The sequence below is a fragment of the Melanerpes formicivorus genome, unplaced genomic scaffold (assembly GCF_026170545.1).
Source record: "Melanerpes formicivorus ecotype bairdi unplaced genomic scaffold, bMelFor1.0.p_v2 SCAF_137, whole genome shotgun sequence".
Classification (NCBI taxonomy): domain Eukaryota; kingdom Metazoa; phylum Chordata; class Aves; order Piciformes; family Picidae; genus Melanerpes; species Melanerpes formicivorus.
In genome coordinates, this window is record NW_027142489.1 from 267182 (window position 1) to 292884 (window position 25703).

At 62.0% G+C, this 25703-nt stretch overlaps 1 protein-coding gene across 7 annotated transcripts in view; it reads left to right on the plus strand.

Moving 5' to 3' along the window:
* The first annotated feature begins 2477 nt into the window (after window positions 1-2477).
* KIFC3 (kinesin family member C3) overlaps window positions 2478-25703 on the plus strand; it is a 40699-nt gene continuing 17473 nt past the window's right edge. For 2 of the 7 annotated variants that reach the window (XM_068168371.1, XM_068168372.1), the window contains exons 1-4: window positions 14856-15179; window positions 16900-17048; window positions 19800-19968; window positions 23092-23288. In XM_068168371.1, coding sequence (XP_068024472.1) covers window positions 15095-15179; window positions 16900-17048; window positions 19800-19968; window positions 23092-23288 — 600 coding nt within the window. In that variant the 5' untranslated portion in view covers window positions 14856-15094. Of the gene's footprint in view, window positions 2573-14603; window positions 14790-14855; window positions 15180-16899; window positions 17049-19799; window positions 19969-23091; window positions 23289-24756; window positions 24939-25703 lie in introns of those variants that run through there. The other 5 variants (XM_068168370.1, XM_068168373.1, XM_068168375.1 and 2 more) reach the window with 5 other exon arrangements.

Sequence of the window (25703 nt, forward strand, 5' to 3'; positions counted from 1 at the left end):
CAGAGTGGCTGAGAGCAGCCAGGCAGAGAGGGAGGGACCTGAGGGTACTGGTTGATGGTAGGCTGAACATGAGCCTGCAGTGTGCCCAGGGGGCCAAGAAGGCCAAAGGCATCCTGGCCTGCAGCAGGAGCAGTGTGGCCAGCAGGAGCAGGGAGCTCATCCTGCCCTGTGCTCAGCACTGCTCAGGCCACCCCTTGAGTCCTGTGTCCAGCTCTGGGCTCCTCAGGTTAGGAAAGAGGTTGAGCTGCTGGAAGGTGTCCAGAGAAGGGCAACAAAGCTGGGGAGGGGTCTGGGGCACAGCCCTGTGAGGAGAGGCTGAGGGAGCTGGGGTTGCTTAGCCTGGGGAAGAGGAGGCTCAGGGGAGACCTTCTTGCTCTCTGCAACTCCCTGCAGGGAGGTTGTAGCCAGGTGGGGGTTGGGCTCTTCTCCCAGGCAGCCAGCACCAGAACAAGAGGACACAGTCTCAAGCTGTGCCAGGGGAGGTTTAGGTTGGATGTTAGGAAGAAGTTCTACACAGAGTGATTGCCCATTGGGATGGGCTGCCTGGGGAGGTGGTGGAGTCACCATCACTGGAGGTGTTCAGGAGGAGGCTTGATGGGGTGCTTGGTGCCATGGTTGAGTTGTTTAGGTGGTGTTGGATTGGTTGATAGGTTGGACTGGATGATCTTGAAGGTCTCTTCCAACCTGGTCTGGTCTATTCTATTCTATTCTATTCTATTCTATTCTACTCTACTCTACTCTACTCTATTCTATTCTATTCTATTCTATTCTATTCTATTCTATTCTATTCTATTCTATTCTATTCTATTCTATTCTACTATCAGGTGCTCCACAGAGTTTTATCCTGACTGGTATGGCCTGGGAGCACCCCTGGGGAAAGAGGACCTCAGCTGTAGGTGGATGCCTGAACCAGCACACTCCCAGGCTGTGTCCAAAGGGCTCTGCTGTGATGCCCACCCAGGAGCTGGGGGCAGGCCCTGCTGCTGCCACCCTCTGAGCTGCTCTTGCTGGTGCCAGGCTGGGGGACATCCATTATCTAGAAGCAGTGTCAATAATGCACAGCAGGATAATGTTTCCATCCTGCTCTCAGAGCTTCTAGAGTGTCAAAGTGGTGCTCCAGCAGCCCCACACATGCTGGGGGGGGGGGGTGCAAGCAGAGTGGCTGGGTGGTGCCCACTGAACCATACCCCCCTAGGGCAGGCTCAAATCTATAGGGGGGACACAAAAGTGCAGAAGCAGCAGAGTGGCCTGGATCAGCTCCCAGAGCGAGTTTGCAGGCAGTTCAATATCCAGCAGGCAAAGCTCTTTAGTGGGGAAGGCTCCTGCCTGCCACCAGGCAGCATCCTACCTTGTCCTGCACTTTCACCTCTTCAGCAAGGCTGCAGTGAGGATGAAGCTCAGCCACCAGTGTGGGCAGCAGATGGAGAGAGGGGATCCTGCCCCTCTGCTCTGCTGGGCTGCATCCAGCTATGGGACCCCCAACAAAAGAAGGACCTGGAGCTGCTGGAGAGGCTCCAAAGGAGGCCACAGAGATGAGCAGAGGGCTGCAGGACCTTCCCCTATGGGGAGAGGCTGGGAGAGCTGGGGCTGTGCAGCCTGCAGGAGAGAAGGCTGCAGGCAGAGCTCAGAGCTGCAGCTGCAGAGCTGCAGGGCAGCTGCAGGCAGGCTGGGGAGGGACTGCTCAGAAGGGGCTGTGGGGCTAGGCCCAGGGGCAATGGTTTGGAGCTGGAGCAGGGCAGAGTTAGGTTGGAGCCGAGGAGGAAGTTGTGCAGAGGGAGGCTGGGGAGAGCCTGGCCCAGGCTGCCCAGGGAGGTGGTGGAGGCTCCATCCCTGCAGCCCTTCCAGCTCAGCCTGGCTGTGTCCCTGGGCAGCCTGCTGCAGCTGGAGCTGTCCCTGCTGCCTGCAGGGGGGTTGGACAGGAGGCCCTTGGAGGGTCCAGGTTGCCCGGGGAGGCTGTGGCTGCCCCCTGTCTGGAGGTGTTCCAGGCCAGGCCACCTGTGCTGGTGGGAGGTGTCCCTGCCCATGGCAGGGGGCTGGAACTGGATGCTCTTGAGGGTCCCTTCCAACCCATTCTATGAGTCTATGAGAGTACCCAAGGGCTCAAGCAGGTGGTCCTGAAGTGCTGGCCAGGGAATGGCTAGTGGGGGTCTGCCAGCTCAGGAGCTCCCTGCTGGGGGGCAGCAATCTCTCCTGCACAGTCTGATTTTATTTCCTTGCTGACAAAACCTTCCTGGATGGAATTGGTTTGGTGTCAGGCTGCCCTTGCAGTGGCTTCACTCAAGCCAGCACAGGCAGCCCTCAGCCTGAGCCTCAGCCTGAGCTGGGGCTCCTCGTGCTTATTCTTAGCCTTGTTTCTAAGAAGGGCTTGATTAGCAGGAGCCTGCCTGGGTTAATGCCATGAAACATTAATGACTTTAGCAGGTAAGCTGTGCCCTCCTGCAGAGCAGCTGCCAGCTCCCCAGCCTGGCACAGGATGAGCCTGGCAGCCTCCGGCTTCGGGCAGGCAGGAGCAGCCAAGCCCAAAAGCAAGTCGCCCCTGGAGCCAGCTGAAAGAAAAGGATGAAGACCAAAGGCAAGGGGGAAAAAAAGGGAGATGTGGAGGGTTGGGTTAGCCAGGCTGGCCAGGGAGCTGCCTGAACCCCCAGCCCTGCAGGGGGGGTGACATGGTGCTGAGGGCCATGGCTTGGCACCAGGCTTGGAAGGGTGAGAGAATGGTTGGGCTTGAGGAGCTTAGAGGCCTTCGGCAGCTGAAGTCATTCTGTGACTGTGAGTCTCTGAGTCTCTGAGTCTCTGGTTCTACAATTCTGTGTCTCTTGAATTCTGTGATTCCTCTGCTCTCTGATTCCACTCTTCTCTGATGCTCTGTCTCTGGGGCACCACGATTTGTGCTTCTGTGCCTCTGGGTTTCTTGGCTGCTGCATTTCTGGGCCCCTGTAATTCTGATCCTATAATTCCTTGAGTCTATAATTCTGGGGTGCTGTGATTCTGTACTTCCATGATTCTGATCCCACACTTCCATGGTTCCATCATTCTGTGACTCTGATTCTGTGGCTCTGTGACTCTGTGACTCCCTGATCCCAATGGTGCCACGATTTTATGGAGCCATGATTCCATGCTTCTGTCATTCTGCCTCTGCAACCTAGCCCCAAGGCAGGGAATTTCCAGGAGAAGGAATTGCCTCTCCTGGCTGGTGGCTGCCACATCTCACACCACCCAGAGCCAGAGCAGAGTTCTCCCTGCTGCCTGGATGCAGCAGGATGACCAAGTTGTGGCTTCTGTCTGTGGCTGCACAGAAAGGAGTTATTCCTGGGGAGGGAGGGCAGCAGAGCTGAGCCCTGGTGTGCAGTGCAGCAGAGCTGAGCCCTGGGGTGCTGTGCAGTGCAGCTGAGCCCTGGTGTGCAGTGCAGCAGAGCTGAGACCTGGTGTGCAGTGCAGCAGAGCTGAGCCCTGGGGTGCTGTGCAGTGCAGCTGAGCCCTGGTGTGCAGTGTAGTGCAGCTGAGCCCTGCTGTGCAGTGCAGTGCAGCTGAGCCCTGGTGTGCAGTGTAGTGCAGCTGAGCCCTGGGGTGCTGTGCAGTGCAGCTGAGCCCTGGTGTGCAGTGCAGTGCAGCTGAGACCTGGGGTGCAGTGCAGTGCAGCTGAGCCCTGGTGTGCAGTGCAGTGCAGCTGAGCCCTGGGGTGCAGTGCAGTGCAGCTGAGCCCTGGTGTGCTGTGCAGTGCAGCTGAGCCCTCGTGTGCAGTGCAGTGCAGCTGAGCCCTGGTGTGCAGTGCAGCAGAGCTGAGCCCTGGTGTGCTGTGCAGTGCAGCTGAGCCCTGGTGTGCTGTGCAGTGCAGCTGAGCCCTGGTGTGCACTGCAGTGCAGCTGAGCCCTGGTGTGCTGTGCAGCGCAGCTGAGCCCTGGTGTGCAGTGCAGTGCAGCTGAGCCCTGGTGTGCAGTGCAGCAGAGCTGAGCCCTGGTGTGCAGTGCAGTGCAGCTGAGCCCTGGTGTGCAGTGCAGCAGAGCTGAGACCTGGTGTGCAGTGCAGCAGAGCTGAGCCCTGGTGTGCAGTGCAGTGCAGCTGAGCCCTGGTGTGCAGTGCAGTGCAGCTGAGCCCTGGTGTGCTGTGCAGTGCAGCTGAGCCCTGGTGTGCAGTGCAGTGCAGCTGAGCCCTGGGGTGCTGTGCAGTGCAGCTGAGCCCTGGGGTGCTGTGCAGTGCAGCTGAGCCCTGGTGTGCAGTGCAGTGCAGCTGAGCCCTGGTGTGCAGTGCAGTGCAGCAGAGCCCTGGTGTGCTGTGCAGCAGAGCTGAGCCCTGGTGTGCAGTGCAGCAGAGCTGAGACCTGGTGTGCAGTGCAGTGCAGCTGAGCCCTGGTGTGCTGTGCAGCAGAGCTGAGCCCTGGTGTGCTGTGCAGCGCAGCTGAGCCCTGGTGTGCAGTGCAGTGCAGCTGAGCCCTGGTGTGCAGTGCAGTGCAGCTGAGCCCTGGTGTGCAGGGCAGTGCAGCTGAGCCCTGGTGTGCAGTGCACCAGAGCTGAGCCCAGGTGTGCAGTGCAGTGCAGCAGAGCCCTGGGGTGCAGTGCAGCTGAGCCCTCGTGTGCACTGCAGCAGAGCTGAGCCCTGGTGTGCAGGGCAGTGCAGCTGAGCCCTGGTGTGCAGTGCAGCAGAGCTGAGTCCTTTTGGCCGGCTCCTCTGCTCTGCCTCAGCTCCTCTGCTCTGCAGCAGCTCCTCTGCTCTGCAGCAGCTCCTCTGCTCTGCCTCAGCTCCTCTGCTCTGCAGCAGCTCCTCTGCTCTGCCTCATCTCCTCGGCTCTGCAGCAGCTCCTCTGCCCTGCCTCAGCTCCTCTGCTCTGCAGCAGCTCCTCTGCCCTGCCTCAGCTCCTCTGCTCTGCCTCAGCTCCTCTGCTCTGCCTCATCTCCTCGGCTCTGCAGCAGCTCCTCTGCTCTGCCTCAGCTCCTCTGCTCTGCCTCAGCTCCTCTGCTCTGCCTCATCTCCTCGGCTCTGCAGCAGCTCCTCTGCCCTGCCTCAGCTCCTCAGCTCTGCAGCAGCTCCTCTGCTCTGCCTCAGCTCCTCTGCTCTGCCTCAGCTCCTCTGCTCTGCCTCAGCTCCTCGGCTCTGCAGCAGCTCCTCTGCTCTGCCTCAACTCCTCTGCTCTGCCTCAGCTCCTCTGCTCTGCCTCATCTCCTCGGCTCTGCAGCAGCTCCTCTGCTCTGCCTCAGCTCCTCTGCTCTGCAGCAGCTCCTCTGCTCTGCCTCATTTCCTCGGCTCTGCAGCAGCTCCTCTGCTCTGCCTCAGCTCCTCTGCTCTGCAGCAGCTCCTCTGCCCTGCCTCAGCTCCTCTGCTCTGCCTCAGCTCCTCTGCTCTGCCTCAGCTCCTCTGCTCTGCAGCAGCTCCTCTGCTCTGCAGCAGCTCCTCTGCTCTGCCTCAGCTCCTCTGCCCTGCCTCAGCTCCTCTGCCCTGCCTCAGCTCCTCGGCTCTGCCTCAGCTCCTCTGCTCTGCAGCAGCTCCTCTGCTCTGCAGCAGCTCCTCTGCCCTGCCTCAGCTCCTCTGCTCTGCCTCAGCTCCTCTGCTCTGCAGCAGCTCCTCGGCTCTGCAGCAGCTCCTCGGCTCTGCAGCAGCTCCTCTGCTCTGCAGCAGCTCCTCTGCTCTGCCTCAGCTCCTCTGCTCTGCAGCAGCTCCTCTGCTCTCCCTCAGCTCCTCTGCTCTGCAGCAGCCCCTCTGCTCTGCCTCAGCTCCTCTGCTCTGCAGCAGCTCCTCTGCTCTGCCTCAGCTCCTCTGCTCTGCCTCAGCTCCTCGGCTCTGCAGCAGCTCCTCTGCTCTGCCTCAGCTCCTCTGCTCTGCAGCAGCTCCTCTGCTCTCCCTCAGCTCCTCTGCTCTGCAGCAGCTCCTCTGCTCTGCCTCAGCTCCTCTGCTCTGCAGCAGCTCCTCGGCTCTGCAGCAGCTCCTCTGCTCTGCCTCAGCTCCTCTGCTCTGCAGCAGCTCCTCTGCTCTCCCTCAGCTCCTCTGCTCTGCAGCAGCTCCTCTGCTCTGCAGCAGCTCCTCTGCTCTGCCTCAGCTCCTCTGCTCTGCCTCAGCTCCTCTGCCCTGCCTCAGCTCCTCTGCCCTGCCTCAGCTCCTCTGCTCTGCCTCAGCTCCTCTGCTCTACAGCAGCTCCTCTGCTCTGCCTCAGCTCCTCTGTTCTACAGCAGCTCCTCGGCTCTGCAGCAGCTCCTCTGCTCTGCCTCAGCTCCTCTGCCCTGCCTTAGCTCCTCTGCCCTGCCTCAGCTCCTCTGCTCTGCCTCAGCTTCTCTGCTCTGCAGCAGCTCCTCTGCTCTGCCTCAGCTCCTCGGCTCTGCCTCAGCTCCTCTGCCCTGCCTCAGCTCCTCTGCCCTGCCTCAGCTCCTCTGCTCTGCCTCAGCTCCTCGGCTCTGCAGCAGCTCCTCTGCTCTGCAGCAGCTCCTCTGCTCTGCCTCAGCTCCTCGGCTCTGCATCACCTTTGTGCTGCCCTGGCTGCCCTACCCCTCTGGCAGCCCAAACCCGACCTAACCAGCTCCTGGCACCTGGCCAGGGAGGGGCTGAGCCCAACAGCTGCCGACAGAGCCCCCTGCCACCAGCGGGGGTCGGCAGCATCCTGCTCTGTTGGGGTTCTGGCAGGCAGCCTTGCAACCTCCCTCTCCGGCTCCTCCTCTCCAACCCTATCTGAAGGATCAGAGCCTCGGGGCCGAATTAATTCAGTTGGTGAACTTTAAAATGAGTATTCAATTTCTCAGGAGCTTGCTAAGGCTTCCTGAGCGCTCCTGGCTTTGTGTGAGAGGGCAGGGCAGGAAGGCAGGGGTGGGGTGGGGTGGGGGTGGTCCATCCCTGCCCCGGTGTCAGTGCTGCAGTGCTGAGAAGTCTCAGGAGTGGCAAAAGTGCAGCCATGGGCTGGGCTCTCATGAACTGTGCTCCAGGGGCATCTTCCCCCCGCTCCGGGGCTCAGTCTGGGGAAGAGGAGGCTGAGGGGAGAGCTCTCTGCTCTCTACAGCTCCCTGAAAGGAGGCTGGAGCCAGGTGGGGGTTGGGCTCTTCTCCCTAGTCTCAGCTGATAGAAGGGGAGGAAATGGCCACAAGTTGTGCCAGGGGAGGCTCAGGTTGGAGAGGAGGTAAAATATCTTCCCAGGAAGGGTTCCCAGGCCCTGGCCCAGGCTGCCCAGGGAGGTGGTGGAGTCTCCATGCCTGGAGGGGTTTCAGATCTGCCTGGAGGTGGTGCTGAGGGAGGTGGTTTGGTGCTGGGGGCTCAGCAGCACTGTGAGCTCTGGGGATGAGTGGCTGGGACTGGGTGAGCTCCAAGGTCTCTTCCCAGCTCAGCAGTTCTAAGGTCCTGTGTCTCCTGTCAGCGTGCCTGGAGGTGTTCCAGAGATGTCTGGACACAGCACCTGGGGCTGTGGCTTAATGGCCATGGTGGTCTGAGGCTGCTGGTTGGCCTCAGAGATCCCAGAGGACCTTCCCAGCTCCAACAGTTCTATGATGCTCTCCTGCTCTGGAGACTTTTCAAGCTCCACCTGGATGTGCTGCTGTGTGACCTGCCTTAGGTGACCCTGCTTTGGCAGGGGTGGGAGGGGGGGGGTTGGCCTGGATGATCTCCTGAGGTCCCTTCCAGCCCTTAGGTGTGTTGTGATCCTATGTCTGCCACCATCCTGGCTGGAATCTTCTGCAGGGACCACCAGATCCAGAGCAGGCTTCAGGGATGCTCCTGCCTGCACTGCTGGACTGCAGTGTGAGGCTGCTTGAAGGGAGAGGAGGGAGAGCTACATTCTTGCTGGGATTTGGGGGGGGGAGGGGGGTTGGATGGGTTTGGGTTGGGTTTGGTTGGGTTTTGGGGTGGCTGGGGTTGGTTTTTTTGAGCCTCCTTACAGATGTAGGTTGAACATTTGCCAGGGGCAGAGCCGATGCCTCGTGCGAGAGGCCCCGCTCAGCGCTGCCTTTCGGCTGCTGGAGCTTCCCCTTCAGCCAGGCAGGAGAAACAAAGCTGAATTTAACCTGCCTGACTTCACAGCAGCCCCCAGAGCAGGCTGGGGCCACAAGCCAAAGGGAGCTCAACACCCCCCCCCCCACCCCGGGGCCACCCAGCCCCCTGGCAGCCTGCCCCCCACAGCAGGACGGTGCCACCCCAGAGGGCAGGCTGGGCTTTAGGTGCTGCTGGCTGGTTGAGATCTGGGGAGCCTTTGCCACTTGCTACCTGCTGGGTGCTGGGCGGGGGGGGGGGGGGGACTGCCTGGCACTCAGCCCAGCTGCCTGGGCACTGCCTTCTCTCTGCCTGCAAAGCAGCGACTCCACAAATAACCTTCGGTGGTCAGCCCAGCCCCTGCTGGCCTCAGGTCACCAAGATGTGGCAGCCAGGAAGGGGGCAGGAGGGCAGGAGCACTGCTGAGGGACCAGGCTGAGATTGCCCTCAAAGCAGGGGAGGGGAATGCCTGCAAGGGGGGGGGTGGGGGGTGGGGGTGGTGAGGAGGGTGCCCGCTGCCCGCAGCACCCCCAGGCCCAGCTGGCAGCAAGTGAGCAGCCCTGGGGTTTACAGCACTCAGGGATCCAGAGAATGGTTTAGGTTGGAAGGGATCTTAAAGATCATTCAGTTCCAAGCCCCCTGCCCTGGCCAGGGACTCCTCCCCCCAGCCCAAGTCAAACCAAACCAAGTCAAATCCCCCCTCCAGGCAGGGGGCAGCCACAGCCTCCCTGGGCAGCCTGTGCCAGGCTCTCCCCAGCCTCCCTGCCAACCATTCCTTCCTCCTCTCCACTCTCCCTCTGCCCTCTCCCAGCTCCAAGCCATTCTCCCTGCTCCTGCCACTCCCAGCCCTTGCCCACAGTCCCTCCCCAGCTCTCCTGGAGCCCTTCAGCTCCTGCAAGGTTGCTCTGAGCTCTGCCTGCAGCCTTCTCTCCTGCAGGCTGCACAGCCCCAACCCTCCCAGCCTGGCCCCACAGGGGAGGCTCTGCAGCCTCTCAGCATCTCTGTGGCCTCCTCTGGAGCCTCTCCAGCAGCTCCAGGTCCTCCTTGTGCTGGGGGCCCCAGAGCTGGAGGCAGTGCTGCAGGTGGGGGCTGAGCAGAGCAGAGCAGAGGGGCAGAATCCCCTCCCTGTGCTGCTGCTCTCCCTGCTCTGGCTGCAGCTCAGCACTCAGCTGGCTCTGGGCTGCCAGAGCCCAGTGCTGGCTCCTGGACACTTTGCCAACCCCTGGCACCCCCAAGGCCTTCTCCTGCAGGCTGCTCTCCTGTAGCTAAGCACCATCACAGCCAAGGGAAGTGGAGCTGGCACCCAGCCACCAAGTGTTCACCCATCCCTAAATAATCCCCTTCTGGACCCTGGGGGATTCTGTGCCTGGTGTGCTGTGCTATCCTCGCTGAAAGTCAGCCCCACAGCTCGGAGGGGTGGGGGTTCCAGTGGCTGCTCTTTGCATCACACAGTGATAAAGGGTTGGAAGGGACCTCTGGAGCTCACCCAGTCCAACCCCCACCCCCTGCCAAGGCAGCTTCACCTAGAGAAGGTCGCCCAGGGACACAGCCAGGAGGGTTTTGAAGGTCTCCAGAGGTTGGAGGCTCCACCACCTCCATGGCAACTGTGGCTGCTGGCACAGCTCCCCACCACCACCACCACCTTCCACAGCTCAGATTTTTGCTGCCTGCTTATTCATGAAGTTCTTTCCCTCTAAGCTGGGGGAATTCACACCCAGGCCTGATTAATTTAGCCTGATTTGATGTAATGGAGCCAACTTAGATGCATTGCATAATGGCACCCAACAAACCTGCAGCCTTCCAAGAGCCAGGAGATGACTTCCCAGTTAAAACCCTCCCCATCAATATTTATTTTACCCTCCCAGCTTGCAAATGAAGTGGGTGATGAGCTGGCACCACAGCTGCTGTCAGGGAGCAGCTTTTATCTCCCACTCTGATCACCAGAGGAGCTGCACAGATATTGATGCAGAGCAACACAACTGCTGCAGGCCCCCAAGGGCCCCTCTGTGCCCGTGGAGGAGGTGGGGAGGGCCTGCTCAGGGTGGGACAAGGGGCAGTGGTTTGAAACTAGGGCAGGGGAGGGTTAGGTTGGACATCAGGAGGAAGTTCTTTGCTGTGGAGGTGCTGGAGCAGCAGAAGGGGTTGCCCAGAGAGGTGGTGGTGGAGGTCCCCATCCCTGGAGACACTCAGGGTCAAACTTGATGGTGCCCTGAGCACCCTGATCCAGTGCAGGATGCCACCATGAAGGGTGGCTACCTAGGGGGGAGACTCCCTTTTGGCAGGGAGGAGACAAGGGGTGAGGAGGGCAAGGTCCTGCTGGGGAGACTCCCCTTGGGCTCCAGCAGGAACTGAGACTCCTGAGCTCACCCAACCCAACCTGCCTGTGCTGGCTGTGGCCTGGCTGGGAGGGGGAGGATGCTGATGGTGCCCAGGGGGCCATGGCAGTGGGGAGAGAGCTGGCAGCCCTCTGCCAGGGGAGGAGAGGCTGGCAGGAGCTGGGCTGGTTCAGCCTGGAGAGGAGAGGGCTTAGGGGAGACCTTATCAGCATGGAGCAGTGCATGGAGGGTGGCTGCAAGGAGCCCCAGGGAGGAGACCGGGGTGAGGAGGGCAAGTTCCTGCTGGGGAGACTCCCCTTGGGCTCCAGCAGGAGAGGTTTCCCCCTGGGCACAGCCAGGCACTGGGATCAGCTCCCAGGGGCAGCAGGGGAGTGCCCTGCAGTGGGCACTGTCAATGCCCAGCTTGCCAGGCTGCAGGGCAGCTCACTGCAGCTCCCCCATCCCCTAGAAAGGTTGGTCCCTGGGGTCCCACCCAAGCTGGCCTCTGGGATTCTGTGATAGTTGGAGGTGTCCCTGCTGACTGCAGGGGGGTTGGGAAGAGCTGACCTTAGAGGGTCCCTTCCAAGCCACTGCCCTCTATGGCTGTGTTTGTCTCCAGGCACAGCTATCCCTCTGCAGCCTCTCTGCAGGCTCTGAGCTGGGGAGGATGAAACAAAGGGCTGGCATCGATCTGCAGATGCTGGAAGGGTCTCTGGGGGCCTTCTTGCTGTGCTGGCTGAGTGGGGACAGCAGCCAAGGCACAGAGCAGGAGGTAGCTGTGGGGCTAGGGCAAGCATTTGCTTCTCATGGACGAGGCACTGTGCCTGGGGCTTGAGGACCTGTTCTGGCTGGGGGGGTGTGGACTCAGTGATCTCTGAGGTCCCTGCTGTGATACTGTGGCATGGAGGTGACCCTTTCCAGCCCTTCTCTCTGGAGTGAGTGGCTGGAGCAGCTTCTTCTGCCTGGTGGCTCCCTGTCAATGCCGCCCCTGGGACTGGCAGGGCATGGGGTGGTGTGTTGGAAGGTCTCTGAGGATGCCAGGAGTGAGAGGACAGGGCCAAATCCTGCTCAAAAGCCTGCTGGGAGTGAGTGAAAGGCTGTGACAGAGCATGGCTGGGTGGGAGGTGACAGCCCCCTGGCTCAAAGGGAGTGGACCCCACTGGTGGGCAGAGCCATCTCCTGCCCAGTCACGGAACGGCTCAGGTTGGAAGGGACTGCAGAGGACATCTACTGCCCTCAGCCTCCTCTGCTCCAGGCTGCACACCCCCAGCTCCCTCAGCTGCTCCTCCCCAGCCCTCTCCTCCAGACCCTTCCCCAGCTTAGTTGCCTTTCTCTGGCCCTGCCCCAGCCCTCAATGTCCTTCCTGCTGGGAGTGAGGGCCCCAAAGCTGACCCCAGGATTCAAGGTGCAGCCTCCCTCACCAGTGCCCAGCACAGGAGCACAATTGCTTCCCTGGTCCTGCTGGGCACACAAAGCTCTCTCCCTCCAGCTCCATTAGTTAGAGAGGCTCCCAGCCCCAGCAGTGCTCTTGGGTTCATAGAACCATGGAATGGGTTGGCTTGGAAGGAACCTTACAGATCATCCAGTTCCAACCCCCTGCCATGGGCAGGGACCCCTCCCCCCAGCCCAGGCTGCTCAAGGCCTCATCCAGCCTGGCCTGGGACACCTCCAGGCTGGGGGCAGCCACAGCCTCCCTGGGCAACCTGTGCCAGAGCCTCAGCTCCTATTCCAGAGTCTCTCTCCCCTCCTATTCCAGAGTCTCTCTCCCCTCCTATTCCAGAGTCCCTCTCCCCTCCTATTCCAAAGCCTCACCTCCTATTCCAGAGTCTCTCTCCCCTCCTATTCCAGAGTCCCTCTCCCCTCCTATTCCAAAGCCTCACCTCCTATTCCAGAGTCTCTCTCCCCTCCTATTCCAGAGTCCCTCTCCCCTCCTATTCCAGAGCCTCAGCTCCTATTCCAGAGTCTCTCTCCCCTCCTATTCCAGAGTCTCTCTCCCCTCCTATTCCAGAGCCTCAGCTCCTATTCCAGAGTCTCTCTCCCCTCCTATTCCAGAGCCTCCCCACCCTCCTACTGAAGAGCTTCTTGCTAAGAAGGCAGAAGGAAGAACTTCTTCCTGAGAAGCCACAAGGCTGGCACCCAACCTGCATCCCACGCAGGGTAGCTCAGCAGCAGGCCAGGGTGAGCCATCAGCACAGGGCACCCTCTGCCGCCAGCAGGGATGCCAAGGTGGAGTTTGTTTGTTGTGGGAAGCATCCAGCAGTGCCAGTTAATCACCCTGAGCAAGCCCTGAGTAACTTGGGGCACCCAAAGCAGCCACCAGCAGGAGGGCTGAGCGTGTGTGCAAGGCAGGCAGGGCAGGCAGGGAGCACACCCCGAAAGTGCCTCCACAGGAGGGTTAATGCAGGCAGGTTTGGAGCCTTCCTGACACCGAGCAAGGCCTTTGGAGAGGTGCCAGGGCACCTTGTGAGCTTCTCCTCACACCCAGGGCTGAGGGTTCCTGCTGAAATCTGCCTCCCCAGGGGCTCCTGCTAGCCCGGGGGTGTCACTCGGCATCGGTGCCAGCAGCTGTGCCAACCTTCGGAAGGAGGTTTGGTGGTGGCAGATGGAGAGGGCATGGGTTGGCATCGCTGGTCCTCAGTGGGTGGGTCACTGGCACTGTGATCATCTTCACACTGGTGCCAGTGGCTCTGCCCACATTGTCCCCCAGGCAAGAGAGCAGCAGAGAGAGTTCAGCTGGGGTTCGGTGCTGGGGAAGACGGCTTCAGAGAACCATGCCAGGGGTGTGGGGCAGGATGGGGGTAGGAGCTCCCCAGAGAGCCATGCCAGGGGGTGTGGGGCACTATGGGGGTACACCAGAGCTCCCCAGAGAGCCATGCCAGGGGGTGTGGGGGCAGGATGGGGGTAGGAGCTCCCAGAGAGCCATGCCAGGGGGTGTGGGGCACGATGGGGGTACACCAGAGCTCCCCAGAGAGCCATGCCAGGGGGGTGTGGGGGCAGGATGGGGGTAGGAGCTCCCAGAGAGCCATGCCAGGGGGTGTGGAGCACGATGGGGGTACACCAGAGCTCCCCAGAGAGCCATGCCAGGGGGTGTGGGGCAGGATGGGGGTGGGAGCTCCCCAGAGAGCCATGCCAGGGGGTGTGGAGCACGATGGGGGTACACCAGAGCTCCCCAGAGAGCCATGCCAGGGTGTGTGGAGGCAGGATGGGGGTAGGAGCTCCCCAGAGAGCCATGCCAGGGGGTGTGGGGGCAGGATGGGGGTAGGAGCTCTCCAGAGAGCCATGCCAGGGGGTATGGGGCAGGATGGGGGTACACCAGAGCTCCCCAGAGAGCCATGCCAGGGGGTGTGGGGGCAGGATGGGGGTAGGAGCTCCCCAGAGAGCCATGCCAGGGGGTATGGGGCAGGATGGGGGTAGGAGCTCCCCAGAGAGCCATGCCAGGGGGTGTGGGGCAGGATGGGGGTAGGAGCTCCCCAGAGAGCCATGCCAGGGGGTGTGGTGGTAGGATGGGGGTAGGATCTCCCCAGAGAGGCATGCCAGGGGGTATGGGGCAGGATGGGGGCAGGAGCTCTCCAGAGAGCCATGCCAGGGGGTATGGGGCAGGATGGGGGTACACCAGAGCTCCCCGAAGAGGACAGGGATGTCAAGGGTCAGGGACGTACCGGGGGATGGGGGGTTTCGGGGGGAGACTGCGATGCCCTGTGAACAGCTGGGGGGACGTCAGCGCTCCCCGGAGCTCCGTAGGGCTCCGGCAAGAGGGGCTGGACGCCCAGGGGATTCACCGGGAAGTCCCCGGGGGCAGTGTCCCCCGGCACCGCCGGTGCCGGGGTTGGGATGTGAGGAAGGGGAGAGGGCAGCCCTTCCTCCGCCGCCCGTCGGGGGGTTTCGAGAGTTTCCGTGGCAACGGGAGCGGGGCGGAGCTCGGCGTTTCCGTTACCGAAGTGCCCAGGAGGGCGGGGCCGGGGCCGCCGCTGGCTGCCCCGCCGGTGCCGCCACCGCCGCCCCGGTGAGTGGCCCCCAGGGGCCGGCACCGGCACCACCGGGGTGAGGCGGGGAGAGAAACGGGGCTGGCCCGGCCCGGCCCGGCTCGGCTCGGGGCTTCCTTTGTCTGAGGGATTGACGGGCGGCCGGCACGGAGCCGGCGGGGCGGCGGCCAGAGAGCGGTTCCCCGTTAGCCTGCAGCGGGCGGCGCCGCCGGCACCGGCTCCGCGGTCGGCACCGGCTCGGGGACCGGTGGGGTGGAGCGGGGCGTTGCGGTGTCTCCGCTCACCGGAACCCTCTCCGGCACCGGGACCGGCACCGGGGCTGTGCGGGGCGGGGCTGCACCTCCTGCGCACCAGGAGCGGAACCGGGCCCGGGATATGGGACCGGGAGCACCCAGCCCTGCCGGGGCGTTCTCATCCTCCCCGGGGCCACCGGCTGGGCGAACAAGGACCCTCCGCGGCGGGCGGGGCGGCAGCGGGCGGCTCCGCGCCGCTTCCCACGCCGGAGCAGCCCCGGGCCCGGCTGCGGGCGGGGGGCTGCGAGCGGTGCTGGAGTTCATCGGTGCGTAACCCCCGAGTGGCAGCGAGGAGGAGCCTGGAAGGGCTTCAGGAATGAGTAAATTAATGACAGACACGCTTTATGTCACATCCGCCGGGAGCACGGAGGGAACCCGGGGCTTCCACCGCCCAGCCCCGCCGCTGGGATTCGGGATTGATGCAACTTTCCACGGGATCCGGGAATCGGGGCCGGGATTTGCTCCAGCGCCATCCCCTTGGGCTTGCGGGCTGGTACAGCTGAGACATGGCTGAGATGTTTCTCCTTGCCCTTGCCCACAGAGGAGTCGCTGCCCTTGGGACCCCCGTGCCATGATCGCATCCCACCCAGCCTGGGATCTGGGATCCGTACCCTCTGCCGGATCCGCCTGGAAGACCAAGGACCGGCTCCTGGACGGTGAGTAGGGCTCGGCGGCTCGTCCCCTGCCCGCCTTGGGCTCAGCCTGCCCCGCTCCCGCCCGGGGGAAGGAGAGGCCAGGAACAGGCCAGCCTGCATTTTTCACATTGCATTCCGCGCCGAGCTCGGCCTTTGGGAAACGGAGACTCCTCCGAAGGAGGCACGAAGTGGTAGGCAGCTGTGCGGGGCGGGGGGAGGGGGTGCGGGGTGGTGCGAGCAGAAGGCAAAGCTCCGTTGCCCCCTCTTTGCCTTTCCCCTAAGCTTCCCGCGGAAGGGAGGAAGGTTAACATTTAACGAGTAAGAAAGAGACCGCAGCGATACGCAGGGCAGGGACGACCGGGGGGGGAGGGGGGGGGCTCCCTCCTCCCCAGCCTCAGCTCTTTGGGAAGGGTCCCTCCTCCCTCCCCGCTGCGCAGCCCCCCGTAGGTGAGTTTAGTCGAGGGCTTTTCTCCGCAGTGAGCTGCTTGGCAGGCGACCGCTTGCCCCGACCTGCAGCTGCTTGTTGGGAAACAGCTTTTCCCTCCTCCCTCCTTCCCTCCCTCCCTCCCCGGTGGTTTCGGCAAAGGGAGAGGGTGAACCTCCCCTGTTTGGGCTTTTTTTTGGGGTGGTTGTTGGCCACCCCTGTGTGCAGAGGGACACTTAGCCAGGCGCTTGCTTCTTCCCCGGCGTTTGGGCCAGCCCGGGTGGAGAGCTGGTTGAGATCGAACCCTCCAAAAAGAGACCGGAGGGAGGTACTTCAGCCTCTTCCTCTGCCCGGCGGCTGCTGCCTGTGCCAGGGTGAGGAGCTCAGCGTCTTTTAGCCGGGCATCCGCTGGGCGTTGTGGCTAATTACAGCCTGGGAAGAAGTCCAGGGCAATGGACTGACTCCATCAGGGCACATCTCCCTCCAAATGCTGCTGCTGCCTCCAGCCCCAGCCCCCCCCGGAGGATTTTGGGGTTTTTTTGAGGGGGATAAGACAGCGTTAAGAGGTTTTCTTTGTGGCTCGTTTGGGGGTTTTGTTTGGCTTGGCTTTTTTCTTGCCTGCTAGAGAATCCATTTGAATGCCTGTGGTGGTTACCTCCTCTTTGAGTGCCCATGGCGGTGGCAGAGCTTGTGGCGGCGGGGGGGGGTGGGGGGTGAGGAGGGGATGACGAGGAGGGCAAACGGGGATCCCCCCAAGCAGTTCTTATCGGGGCATAGCCTTTTGCCAGCTTCTTTCCTGGACGCAGCCGTGGGGGGGTGGGGAAAGCTCCTTGAGATGCTGTTTTGCTTCTGTATGGCTCAGAAGGGCAGGGAGCTGCTGGCCTTGGCTGCACGACAAGGAAAGGAAACATTTGAGGGCAGTGGAGGGAGGGAGCTGAGGCTGGCAGGGGCCGAAGCGGCTTGGCGAGGCGGAGGGGGTGGGGGTTAGGATGTCCCCAGCCGAGGGGACAGATCGAGCCCTGCAGAGGACGGCCGGGGATGCTGCACCCTGCGATTCTTCATCACTAGTCACCGGCAGCCAGCCTCCGCCCCCCGAAGGGCTAATTGTTTCTAATTAACATAATTATCATTTCTTTATTATTATTAATCAAGCCCACGGAACGTCTCTGCCACAGCGGCGCCGTGGCGGGAGCCGGGGGGGGGGGGGGAAGAGGAGGAGGAGGAGGAGAGTTTGCTGAGCGAGGCTGAAGGCTGCGTGTTGTCCATCCTGAGGGGAGGATGAGGTTGATGGCAGTGACGCTCTTTGCTCCACCTCAGGCCAGGGGCAGGACACGGTCGCCACCGGGAGCGGGGCAGACGCCTCCCGCCGGGAGCCGCCGCTGCTGCCGGCGCTGCTTCAGCGTAAAATCCTCGGCGTGAGCTGGCAGGACGCTGCCAGCCCCCGCGGGCTCTGCCTGGCTCTCCAGGTGAGGAGCACTGAGCTGGGCCGCAGCTTCGGGGAGGGAGGGTGTTGGTTTGGCTGGTGTTCTTCTGTGGGGCATGAAGGATGCCCCCCGTCCCCCTGCCCCTCGCCTCGCTCCCCCGTCCCCCCTGCCCCTCGCCTCGCTCCCCCCGTCCCCCTGCCCCTCGCCTCGCTCCCCCCGTCCCCCTGCCCCTCGCCTCGCTCCCCCGTCCCCCTGCCCCTCGCCTCGCTCCCCCCGTCCCCCTGCCCCTCGCCTCGCTCCCCCCGTCCCCCTGCCCCTCGCCTCGCTCCCCCCGTCCCCCTGCCCCTCGCCTCGCTCCCCCATCCCCCTGCCCCTCGCCTCGCTCCCCCCATCCCCCTGCCCCTCGCCTCGCTCCCCCATCCCTCGGTGGAGGCCGACAGGCCCCCTGGCATCACCACAGCTGGTTTCCTCCTCAAGCCTGGCACCACAGGCTTTAAGAAGAGCTGCTGCCCGGATTGGAAGGAAAGGAGAACCTCTGGGAAGTCAGGAGGCATTGAAAGAAGGGGAAACCATTTCCAAGGCACAGCCTGGAATAACAGGCAGTTTTTCTGGGGCATTCCAGGGTCACGTAGGCAGCAGAGATCAAGGCAGAACGGTGATAAGAAAATGCAGTGCCAGGAGGTGGTGTGGGATGGAGGAGGAGAAGGAGAAGGCGGGAGGCCACTTGGGCCGGGCCGGTGGTGTCAGGACACTGCGTGCCGCTGGTGCTGCCATCAGTTCACGCTGGGCTTCAGGCAAATCATTCAAATTTCCACACACCCCCCCCCCCTCCCCGCGCTTTGAAAAGAAGGAAAACATCTCCTTATCTCCCGGCAGCCTTGATGGGCTCCCTCCGGCGAACATCCTCCCCGCAGCTCTCCAGCGAGAGAGAGGAGCGGCACAGACGCAGCTCCTCCGGGAGGGCGCTGCCTCCCCAATTACCCTCGGAAATGCTTGGCGTGTGCCACGGCATTCTACCCCTCTGCCCGGGGTGAGGCAGCTTCCCCTGGCAGCGCCAGCCCGTGGCTTGGTGCCAGGGGCCCTGAGATAAGATAGGAGAAAAAGGGACTTCTGAGCAGGGCAGGGGAGAGTGGCAGCTTGCCCAGAGCCACCCATGCTGTGCTGCTCTCTTAAACTGGGCTTAAAAAACAACAAACCAACCCCAGCAGCCCCTCCCCCTTTCCCTTTTTCCCCCTTTCTTTCCCCCCTTTCTTTCCCCCCCTTTCTTTCCCCCCCTTTCTTTCCCCCCTTTCTTTCCCCCCTTTCTTTCCCCCCTTTCTTTCCCCCCTTTCTTTCCCCCCTTTCTTTCCCCCCTTTCTTTCCCCCCTTTCTTTCCCCCCTTTCTTTCCCCCCTTTCTTTCCCCCCTTTCTTTCCCCCCTTTCTTTCCCCCCTTTCTTTCCCCCCCTTTCTTTCCCCCTGACAAGGAGTAATGGGCACAAACTGGGGGCACAAAAAGTTCCACCTAACCATGAGGAGAAACTCTTTGCTTTGAGGGTGGCAGAGCACTGGGGCAGGCTGCCCAGGCTGGTGGTGGAGTCACTCAAAACTCACCTGGATGCCATCCTGTACAACCTGCTCTGGCAGGGAGGTTGGACCTGGATGATCTTTCAGGTCTCTTCTAATCCAAACCATGCTATGAATCTCCAGAGGTCCCTTCCAGCTCCTGCCAGGGTGGCATTCTCTGTTCTATGCCATGGGGCACGGCACTGCCCAAGCTGTGGCTCACAGCTTTGCTTCCCACCCTGCCTGCAAGCCGAGGGGCTTTCCTTTTTAGACCCCAGAGAGACAATCTGATGCTGCTGAGTGCTAACTGCATGCCCAGGCTGAGGAAAGGAGTTGCTTATGGGGGGGGCAACTGAAAGCCACACAGTAAGTTCCTGAGAGCAGCTTCCCAAGGCTGAAATCCCTCAGGAAGGGTTCTCCCAGGTCCCACTGTCCTGCCCTCTGCTGGCCCTTCCTGGCCAGCCTGGTGAAATGCCATCTTGCTGGCACTGTGCCCACCACATCTATGAATATGGGGTTGGGTTGGGAGGGACCTCAAAGCTCACCCAGCTCCAACCCCCCTGCCGTGGGCAGGGACCCCTCCCCCCAGCCCGGGTGGCTCAAGGCTTTGAACACCTCCAGGCAGGGGGCAGCCACAGCCTCCCTGGGCAACCTGTGCCAGGCTCTCCCCAGCCTCACTTTCAACAATTCCTTCCTCCTCTCCACTCTCACTCTGCCCTCTCCCGGCTCAAAGCCACTGTCCCCCATCCTGGCACTCCCAGCCCTTGTCCAAAGTCCCTCCCCAGCTCTCCTGGAGCCCCTTCAGGCACTGGGAGGTTGCTCCAAGGTCTCCCTGGAGCCTTCCCTTCTCCAGGCTGCACAGCCCCAACTCTCCCAGCCTGTCCCCATAGGAGAAGGTTCTGCAGCCCTCTGAGCATCTCGGTGGCCTCCTCTGGACCCCCTCCAGCAGTTTGATGTCCACGACAGAAATCAGAACAGAGGAGGTTCCACATAAGCATAAGGACAAACTTCTCCCCTTTGAGGGTGGCAGAGCTCTGGAGCAGGCTGCCCAGAGTTGAGGGCTCTCCTTCTCTGGAGGCATTCCAAATCTGCCTGGACATGTGCCTGGGTGCCCCACTCTGGGTGCCCCACTCTGGGTGTCCCTGCTCTAGCAGGGCAGGGGGCGGGGGTTGGACTGGATGATCTTCAGAGGTTCCCTTGGCTCTGCGGTTTCATGGATTGCTGATCTCATATCCTGCTTCTTCCCACAGCCACAGGCCCTGCAGGAGACAGCAGGTGAGCAGCAGCAGCAGCAGCAGCAGCAGGAGAGCCACCCCCAGAGCCCAGCGCCAGCCACGGAGGAGCCAGCAGTGTGCCCCCAGGAGCTGGCAGCTGCCACCCCGACGCAGGCAGCCTCCGCCATGAACCTGGAGAAAGCAGGTATGGGGGCATGGGAAGCCAGGGTGCAGGGAGGGGAGCTATGGGGTGGCTGCCCAGTACCTGCAGAGGGGACCCCTCCTCTTTTGGGGTGCACACAGCCAGGTGGCTGCAGCTCACGGGGCTGGGGGTAGCAAGCCCTGGGAGAAACCAAACACCAGGCAGCTGCTGGGTGGCAGCAGGCAAGCCATGAATTATTTAAGCAGGTGAGCACCAGCAAAGCCACCTCTCTGGCCTCCCTCTGCAGGGAAATGTAGGCCTCGTGGTGCCATTCCATGGTTCCATGACTGGCACTGGCCCAGGCTGCCCAGGGAGGTGGTGGAAGCCTCCTCCTGATGCCTGGAGGTGTTTGCAGCCAGGCTGGAGGTGGCTGTGAGCAACCTGCTGTGGTGTGAGGTGTCCCTGCCCATGGCAGGGGCTTGGAGATGCCTGAGCCTTGAGGTCCCTTCCCACCCTGCCAGCTCTGGGGTTCTCTGATTCCATGAGTCCATGGATTCCATGAGCCCATGAAGAGCTTGCTGCAGGAGTGGCTGTGCTGAGCAGGTGGAACCCTTTGGTTTCCCATCCCTCCCCATCAGGACTGTGCCGGGCAGGGTGCATCTCTGAGCAGCTCCTGCTGGGAAGGGGCAGGGATGCAGGAGGCTGTGGGGGTCTGTGTGGCAGTGGCAGAGCTGGGGCAGGGGTTGCCTTTCCCAAGGGGCCTCCTGGAGAAGAGGCAGGGGATCAGTGTGCTGCACCTGCCCTGCACAGCTCCTGCCAGCAGCGCCTCTGCCCGGGGCGGAGGTAACGCAGGTCTGGCCAGCAGCTCCTCTCCCAGGGCTCCTCCTGAAGGAGGAAGGTGCTGGAGCCAGGAGAGGAGTGTGGAACCCACGTGGGATCACCCCTGCCCTGCAGTCTGACCTGCAGGTGGTGTGGCTGCAGAAGCCTTAGGTGCCAGGCTGGGGCTGGTGGGTGCAGACAGGCAGGCTCCATGCGGGAGCCCTTTGGCTCCTCTAACCTTGGGCCTTACCCCTGCAGGCTCCTCAGGGGCTGAGAGCTGCTTTTCTTGTTAACTCGAGGAGTTTGGGGTTTAAAGGGGACATGGAATCATAGAATGCATTGGGTTGGAAGGGGCTCTCAAAGGTCATCTCGTCCAACCCCTCTGCAGGCAGGAGGAACATCTCTAACTAGAGCAGGTTGTTGAAGGGCCCCATCAAGTCTGACCTTGAAGGGCTGCAGGGAGGGAGCCTCCACCACCTCCCTGGGCAACCTGTGCCTCACCACCCTCATGGGGAAGAACTTCCTAATGTCCAACCTAACTCTGTCCTGCTGCAGTGTCAAACCATTGCCCCTGGGCCTAGCCCCACAGCCCCTTCTGAGCAGTCCTTCCCCAGCCTGCCTGCAGCTGCCCTGCAGCTCTGCAGCTGCAGCTCTGAGCTCTGCCTGCAGCCTTCTCTCCTGCAGGCTGCACAGCCCCAACTCTCCCAGCCTGTCCTCACAGCAGAGGTTCCCCAGCCCTCTGATCACCTTTGTGGCCCCTGCCTGAGCTGGGCCACGCTTTAGGCATGGAAAGAGAAAGCTGTGTCCCCACCAGCACCCTCCCAGGGTGTCCTGCCCGAGGCAGGAAGCCAAACCCCGGCCAGCACTGCTGCAGACCTTTGCCGCTCTCCTGACTCCTTAACTCCTTTTCAAGGCAGAAAGTCTGCTTCCCAGGCCAAAACACCCCCAAAGTCCCATTCCTCTCCTATTCAGGACGTTCCCACTAGGCAGGCAGCATCTGCCTGGGAGCAGCAAAGCCATTCCCAGCATCACCTCCTGCTTTTACCACCTCAGGCTGGGCAGGGCTGGGTGCTGGGCAGCCAGGATCCAGCTTTGCCCTCCGCCGCCTCCATGCCTCATCCCCACGTTGGCAGTGAGTCAGGGCCAGCTCATGTCTTCTCAGGAAAGTCATTCAGGGTTTCATCTGGAAGGGCTCTGATGTTAGGGCCAGCTTGAGTGCTGTCAGCACTCGGTGGCTCCATTAAAGCAGGCAGAAGAGCCGTGGTTAAAAGCAAATCACAGCCAGGGCAGCTCCAAAGCCCAACGCCACGAGGATTGGGCAATCCAGGGGCCTCTCAGGGTACCCAGTGTCACTTTAATTTGGCTTCCATCATCTTTCTGGGCAGTGATGCACTCTTTAATAAGATGATCACACAGCAGCTTCCAGCAGCACCTGCTCATTCAGGGGGAAAAAAACAGAAAGCCAAAGGATGCTGGGGGTGAGTCAGAGCAGCCTGGCCGAGGTGGTTGTTATCTGAGTGAGGCAGCAGCAGCTTGCAGAGGGCTTGGAGTGATAGAGTGAGAGGGAAGGGACTGAAGCTTGAGGTGGGGGCAGATTTGGATTGGAGCTCAGGAGGAAGTTCTTTCCAGTGAGGGTGCTGAGACAGCAGTTCTGGAGCCCCCAGTGTAAGAACGAAGGACATGGAAGTGTTGAAGCAGGTCCAGAGGCTTTAGAGCAGCCCTCCAGTGCCTGAGGGAGGCTACAAGAGAGCTGGGGAGGGACTTTTGACAAGGGCTGGGAGTGCCAGGACGAGAGGCAATGGCTTGGAGCTGGGAGAGGGGAGACTGAGAGTGGAGAGGAGGAAGAAATTGTTGGCAGTGAGGCTGGGGAGAGCCTGGCACAGGCTGCCCAGGGAGGCTGTGGCTGCCCCCTGCCTGGAGGTGTTCAAAGCCTTGAGCAGCCTGGGCTGATGGGAGGGGTCCCTGCCCACGGCAGGGGGCTTGGGACTGGGTGATCTTGAGGGTCCCTTCCAACCCAAGCCATTCTATGACTCTCTGGCTCTCAGTGTGTGGTGGGGCTGGGTCCCCATGCTGAGGGCAGGCACTCGGTGTTAGGGTCTAGGATGCTCTGCTGGGATCAGCTTGCTGCCCCCCACAGGCTCTCACCCAGCCAGCTCCCCACCATTAGCCTGGCAGGCTGTGGCCAGCCCCATGGCATTCGAGATGCACCCCCTGGCATGTCACAGCTCTCCATGGATCTTTCCAAGTCCCACTTCCCACTCTCCCATCCCCCAGCCCAGCCCCTGGCGACTCCTCCCCGCAGCTGGCATCCCGGTCCCCAGCGAGGCAGCAGGGTCCTGACCGGCTCCACCTTTGCTCCTGCTGCAGGAGGGAGGCTGTGTGGTGGCAAACGTGCCAGCTTGCCAGCAGCCAGGCCCTTCCCAGTGATCCAGAAGGTGGTGGCCTCCATGGCACATCTGCAGGAGGAGAAGCTGCGACTGCAGGAGGAGCTGCTGGGGCTGCAGGAGAAGCTGGCTGCCAGGGAGAATGAGGAGCTCTCCCGCTCTCTCCAGCTGCAGGGCCAGGTAAGATGAGGAAAGAGGGGGCACAAGGGGGGTCCCCTGGGGGCTCCAGCTTCAGGCTGTGGCTTGGCCAGAGTGCTGTGGCCTGCAGTTGGTCAGAAATGTTCTTGGAAGGAGCTAAGGACCTCCATCAGAGAGCATCTTCTCCAGTGGGGTGCATGGGGATGATCAGTCCAGGGGAGGACCCAAAGCTGCTCCCAGGGCTGGAGCAGCTCTGCTGGGAGCACAGGCTGAGGGAGCTGGGGCTGTGCAGCCTGGGGAGGAGAAGGCTCCAGGGGGACCTCAGAGCTGCTGCCAGGAGCTGAAGGATCCTGCAGGAAGGCTGCAGAGAGACTTTTCATGAGGGGGTCTGGAGCCAGGCCAAGGGGGAATGGTTTGAAGCTGGGGCAGAGCAGGGTTAGAGTGGAGCTGAGGAAGAAGTTCTTCAAGAGGAGGGTGGAGAGACTCTGGAGGAGGTTGCCAAGGGAGGTCATGGCTGCCCCCTCCCTGGAGGTGTTCAAGGCCAGGCTGGATGAGACCTTGAGCAGCCTGGGCTGGTGGAAGGTGTCCCTGCCCATGGCAGGGGGTTGAAACTGGCTGATCTCTGATGTCCCTTCCAAGCCATTCTATGATTCAGGAATTCTATGAGCTGGGAGCCAAATGCTGCTGAGCACCAGCACCATCCCAGCTGGCTTCCTCTGCACCATCCTTGAGATCCTCTATAGAATCATAGAACTGTCAGAGCTGGAAGGGAGCTCAGGGCTCAGGCAGCTCCAAGCCCCTGCCATGGGCAGGGACACCTCACACCACAGCAGGTTGCTCACAGCCACCTCCAGCCTGGCTGCAAACACCTCCAGGCATCAGCAGGAGGCTTCCACCACCTCCCTGGGCAGCCTGGGCCAGGCTCTCACCACCCTCCTGCCCAACAACTTCTTCCTCACAGCCAATCTCCAGCTCCCCACTTCTCCTTTTGCTCCATCCCCCCCAGTCCTGTCCCTCCCTGACAGCCTCAGAAGAGCTGCTCCTTGCCCCCACCAGCTGACCTGACCCCCCCACACCACCACCAGTGGGGACATTGTGGCTCCTTGGCCACGATGCAGCCAGGAGGGCTCTGAGCTCTGGGGCCGGAGCCATCCTCCCAGCACCAGGCTGCTGCGGCAGGCTTAGCTCGTTAGACCAACCCAGCAGATCCCTTTCGAGGAGTCAGGAGGTGGAAGAGGAAGGGGAAGGCCTAAAGCTGCCCACTGGATGGGGGAGAGCCTTCTGAGCTGCGGAGCAGAACCACCCCCTGCCCAGAAACCATCTCCGCAGCCGCATCCTCCTGGGCGTGCAGGACCCGGCTCCCTCCCAGGGGAGATGGAGGTTCTCAGCTGCTTCGTGGAAGGGATTTGCATGTGGGAAGCTGTTGTGGAAGCTGCTGCTTGCAGTCAGGTTCTGCTTGTTCCACGGGTGTCAAAAAGGCGGAGGCAATTGTCCTGCACTTGCTCCGCATGACACAAGCGTGAGCGCTGGCAGGACCCGGCCCCGCGCCGGCCGCCTGGGCTGCGAGCCCGCGGCTTGACCCACATTTCCCAGAGCCTGGGCATGGCTGGGCCAAGGCTCCTGCCAGAGCAGGCTGCCAAGGAGTCCCTGGCACCTCCAGAGAGCAGGATGCAGCTGGAGAAGCCCGAGCAGGTAGGGGATGGCGGCGGGGCGCTGGCATGCCTGGGCAGCGGTGGGCAGCCGGGGTGGCAGCTCCTCCCTCACAAGCTGAGACTTTGTCTCCTGGTAAAAATCCCCTGAGACCTCCCTGGCTCAGCATGGGAATGGGACTGGGATTTCCCCCACTGGAGTGTGAGGTGGGGTAAGCTGGGAGCAGGCTGGGACCCCTGGCCGGGGCAGAGGGTCCAGGTGCCAGCATGGAGCAGCAACCACAGAATCACAGAGTGGGTTGGGTTGGAAGGGACCTTCAAGAGCATCCAGCTCCAGCCCCCTGCCACGGGCAGGGACACCTCCCACCAGCCCAGGTTGCTCAGAGCCTCCTCCAGCCTGGCTTTTAACACCTCCAGGCAGGGGGCAGCCACAGTCTCCCTGGGCAGCCTGTGCCAGGCTCTCCCCAGCCTCACTGCCAACCATTTCTTCCTCCTCTCCACTCTCAATCTGCCCTCTCCCAGCTAAAAGCCATAGCTTGTCACTCCCAGCCCTTGTCCCAAGTCCCTCCCCAGGTCTCCTATAGCCCCCTTCAGGCTGCTCTGAGGTCTCCCTGGAGCCTTCCCTTCTCTCCCGACTCGCAGCCCTCGGCAGCCGGAGCTGTCCCGCAGTACCCCCGGCCCTGCTGCCCTCCCTCCCGCCGCGCTGCCGGCTCCACAAGGGTGCGGCTTTAATAACTTATCATCATTAATTACAGCACCCTGGCAGCACAGCTGCACTTGGCATTAATCAGCAGCTCCTAAATTATGG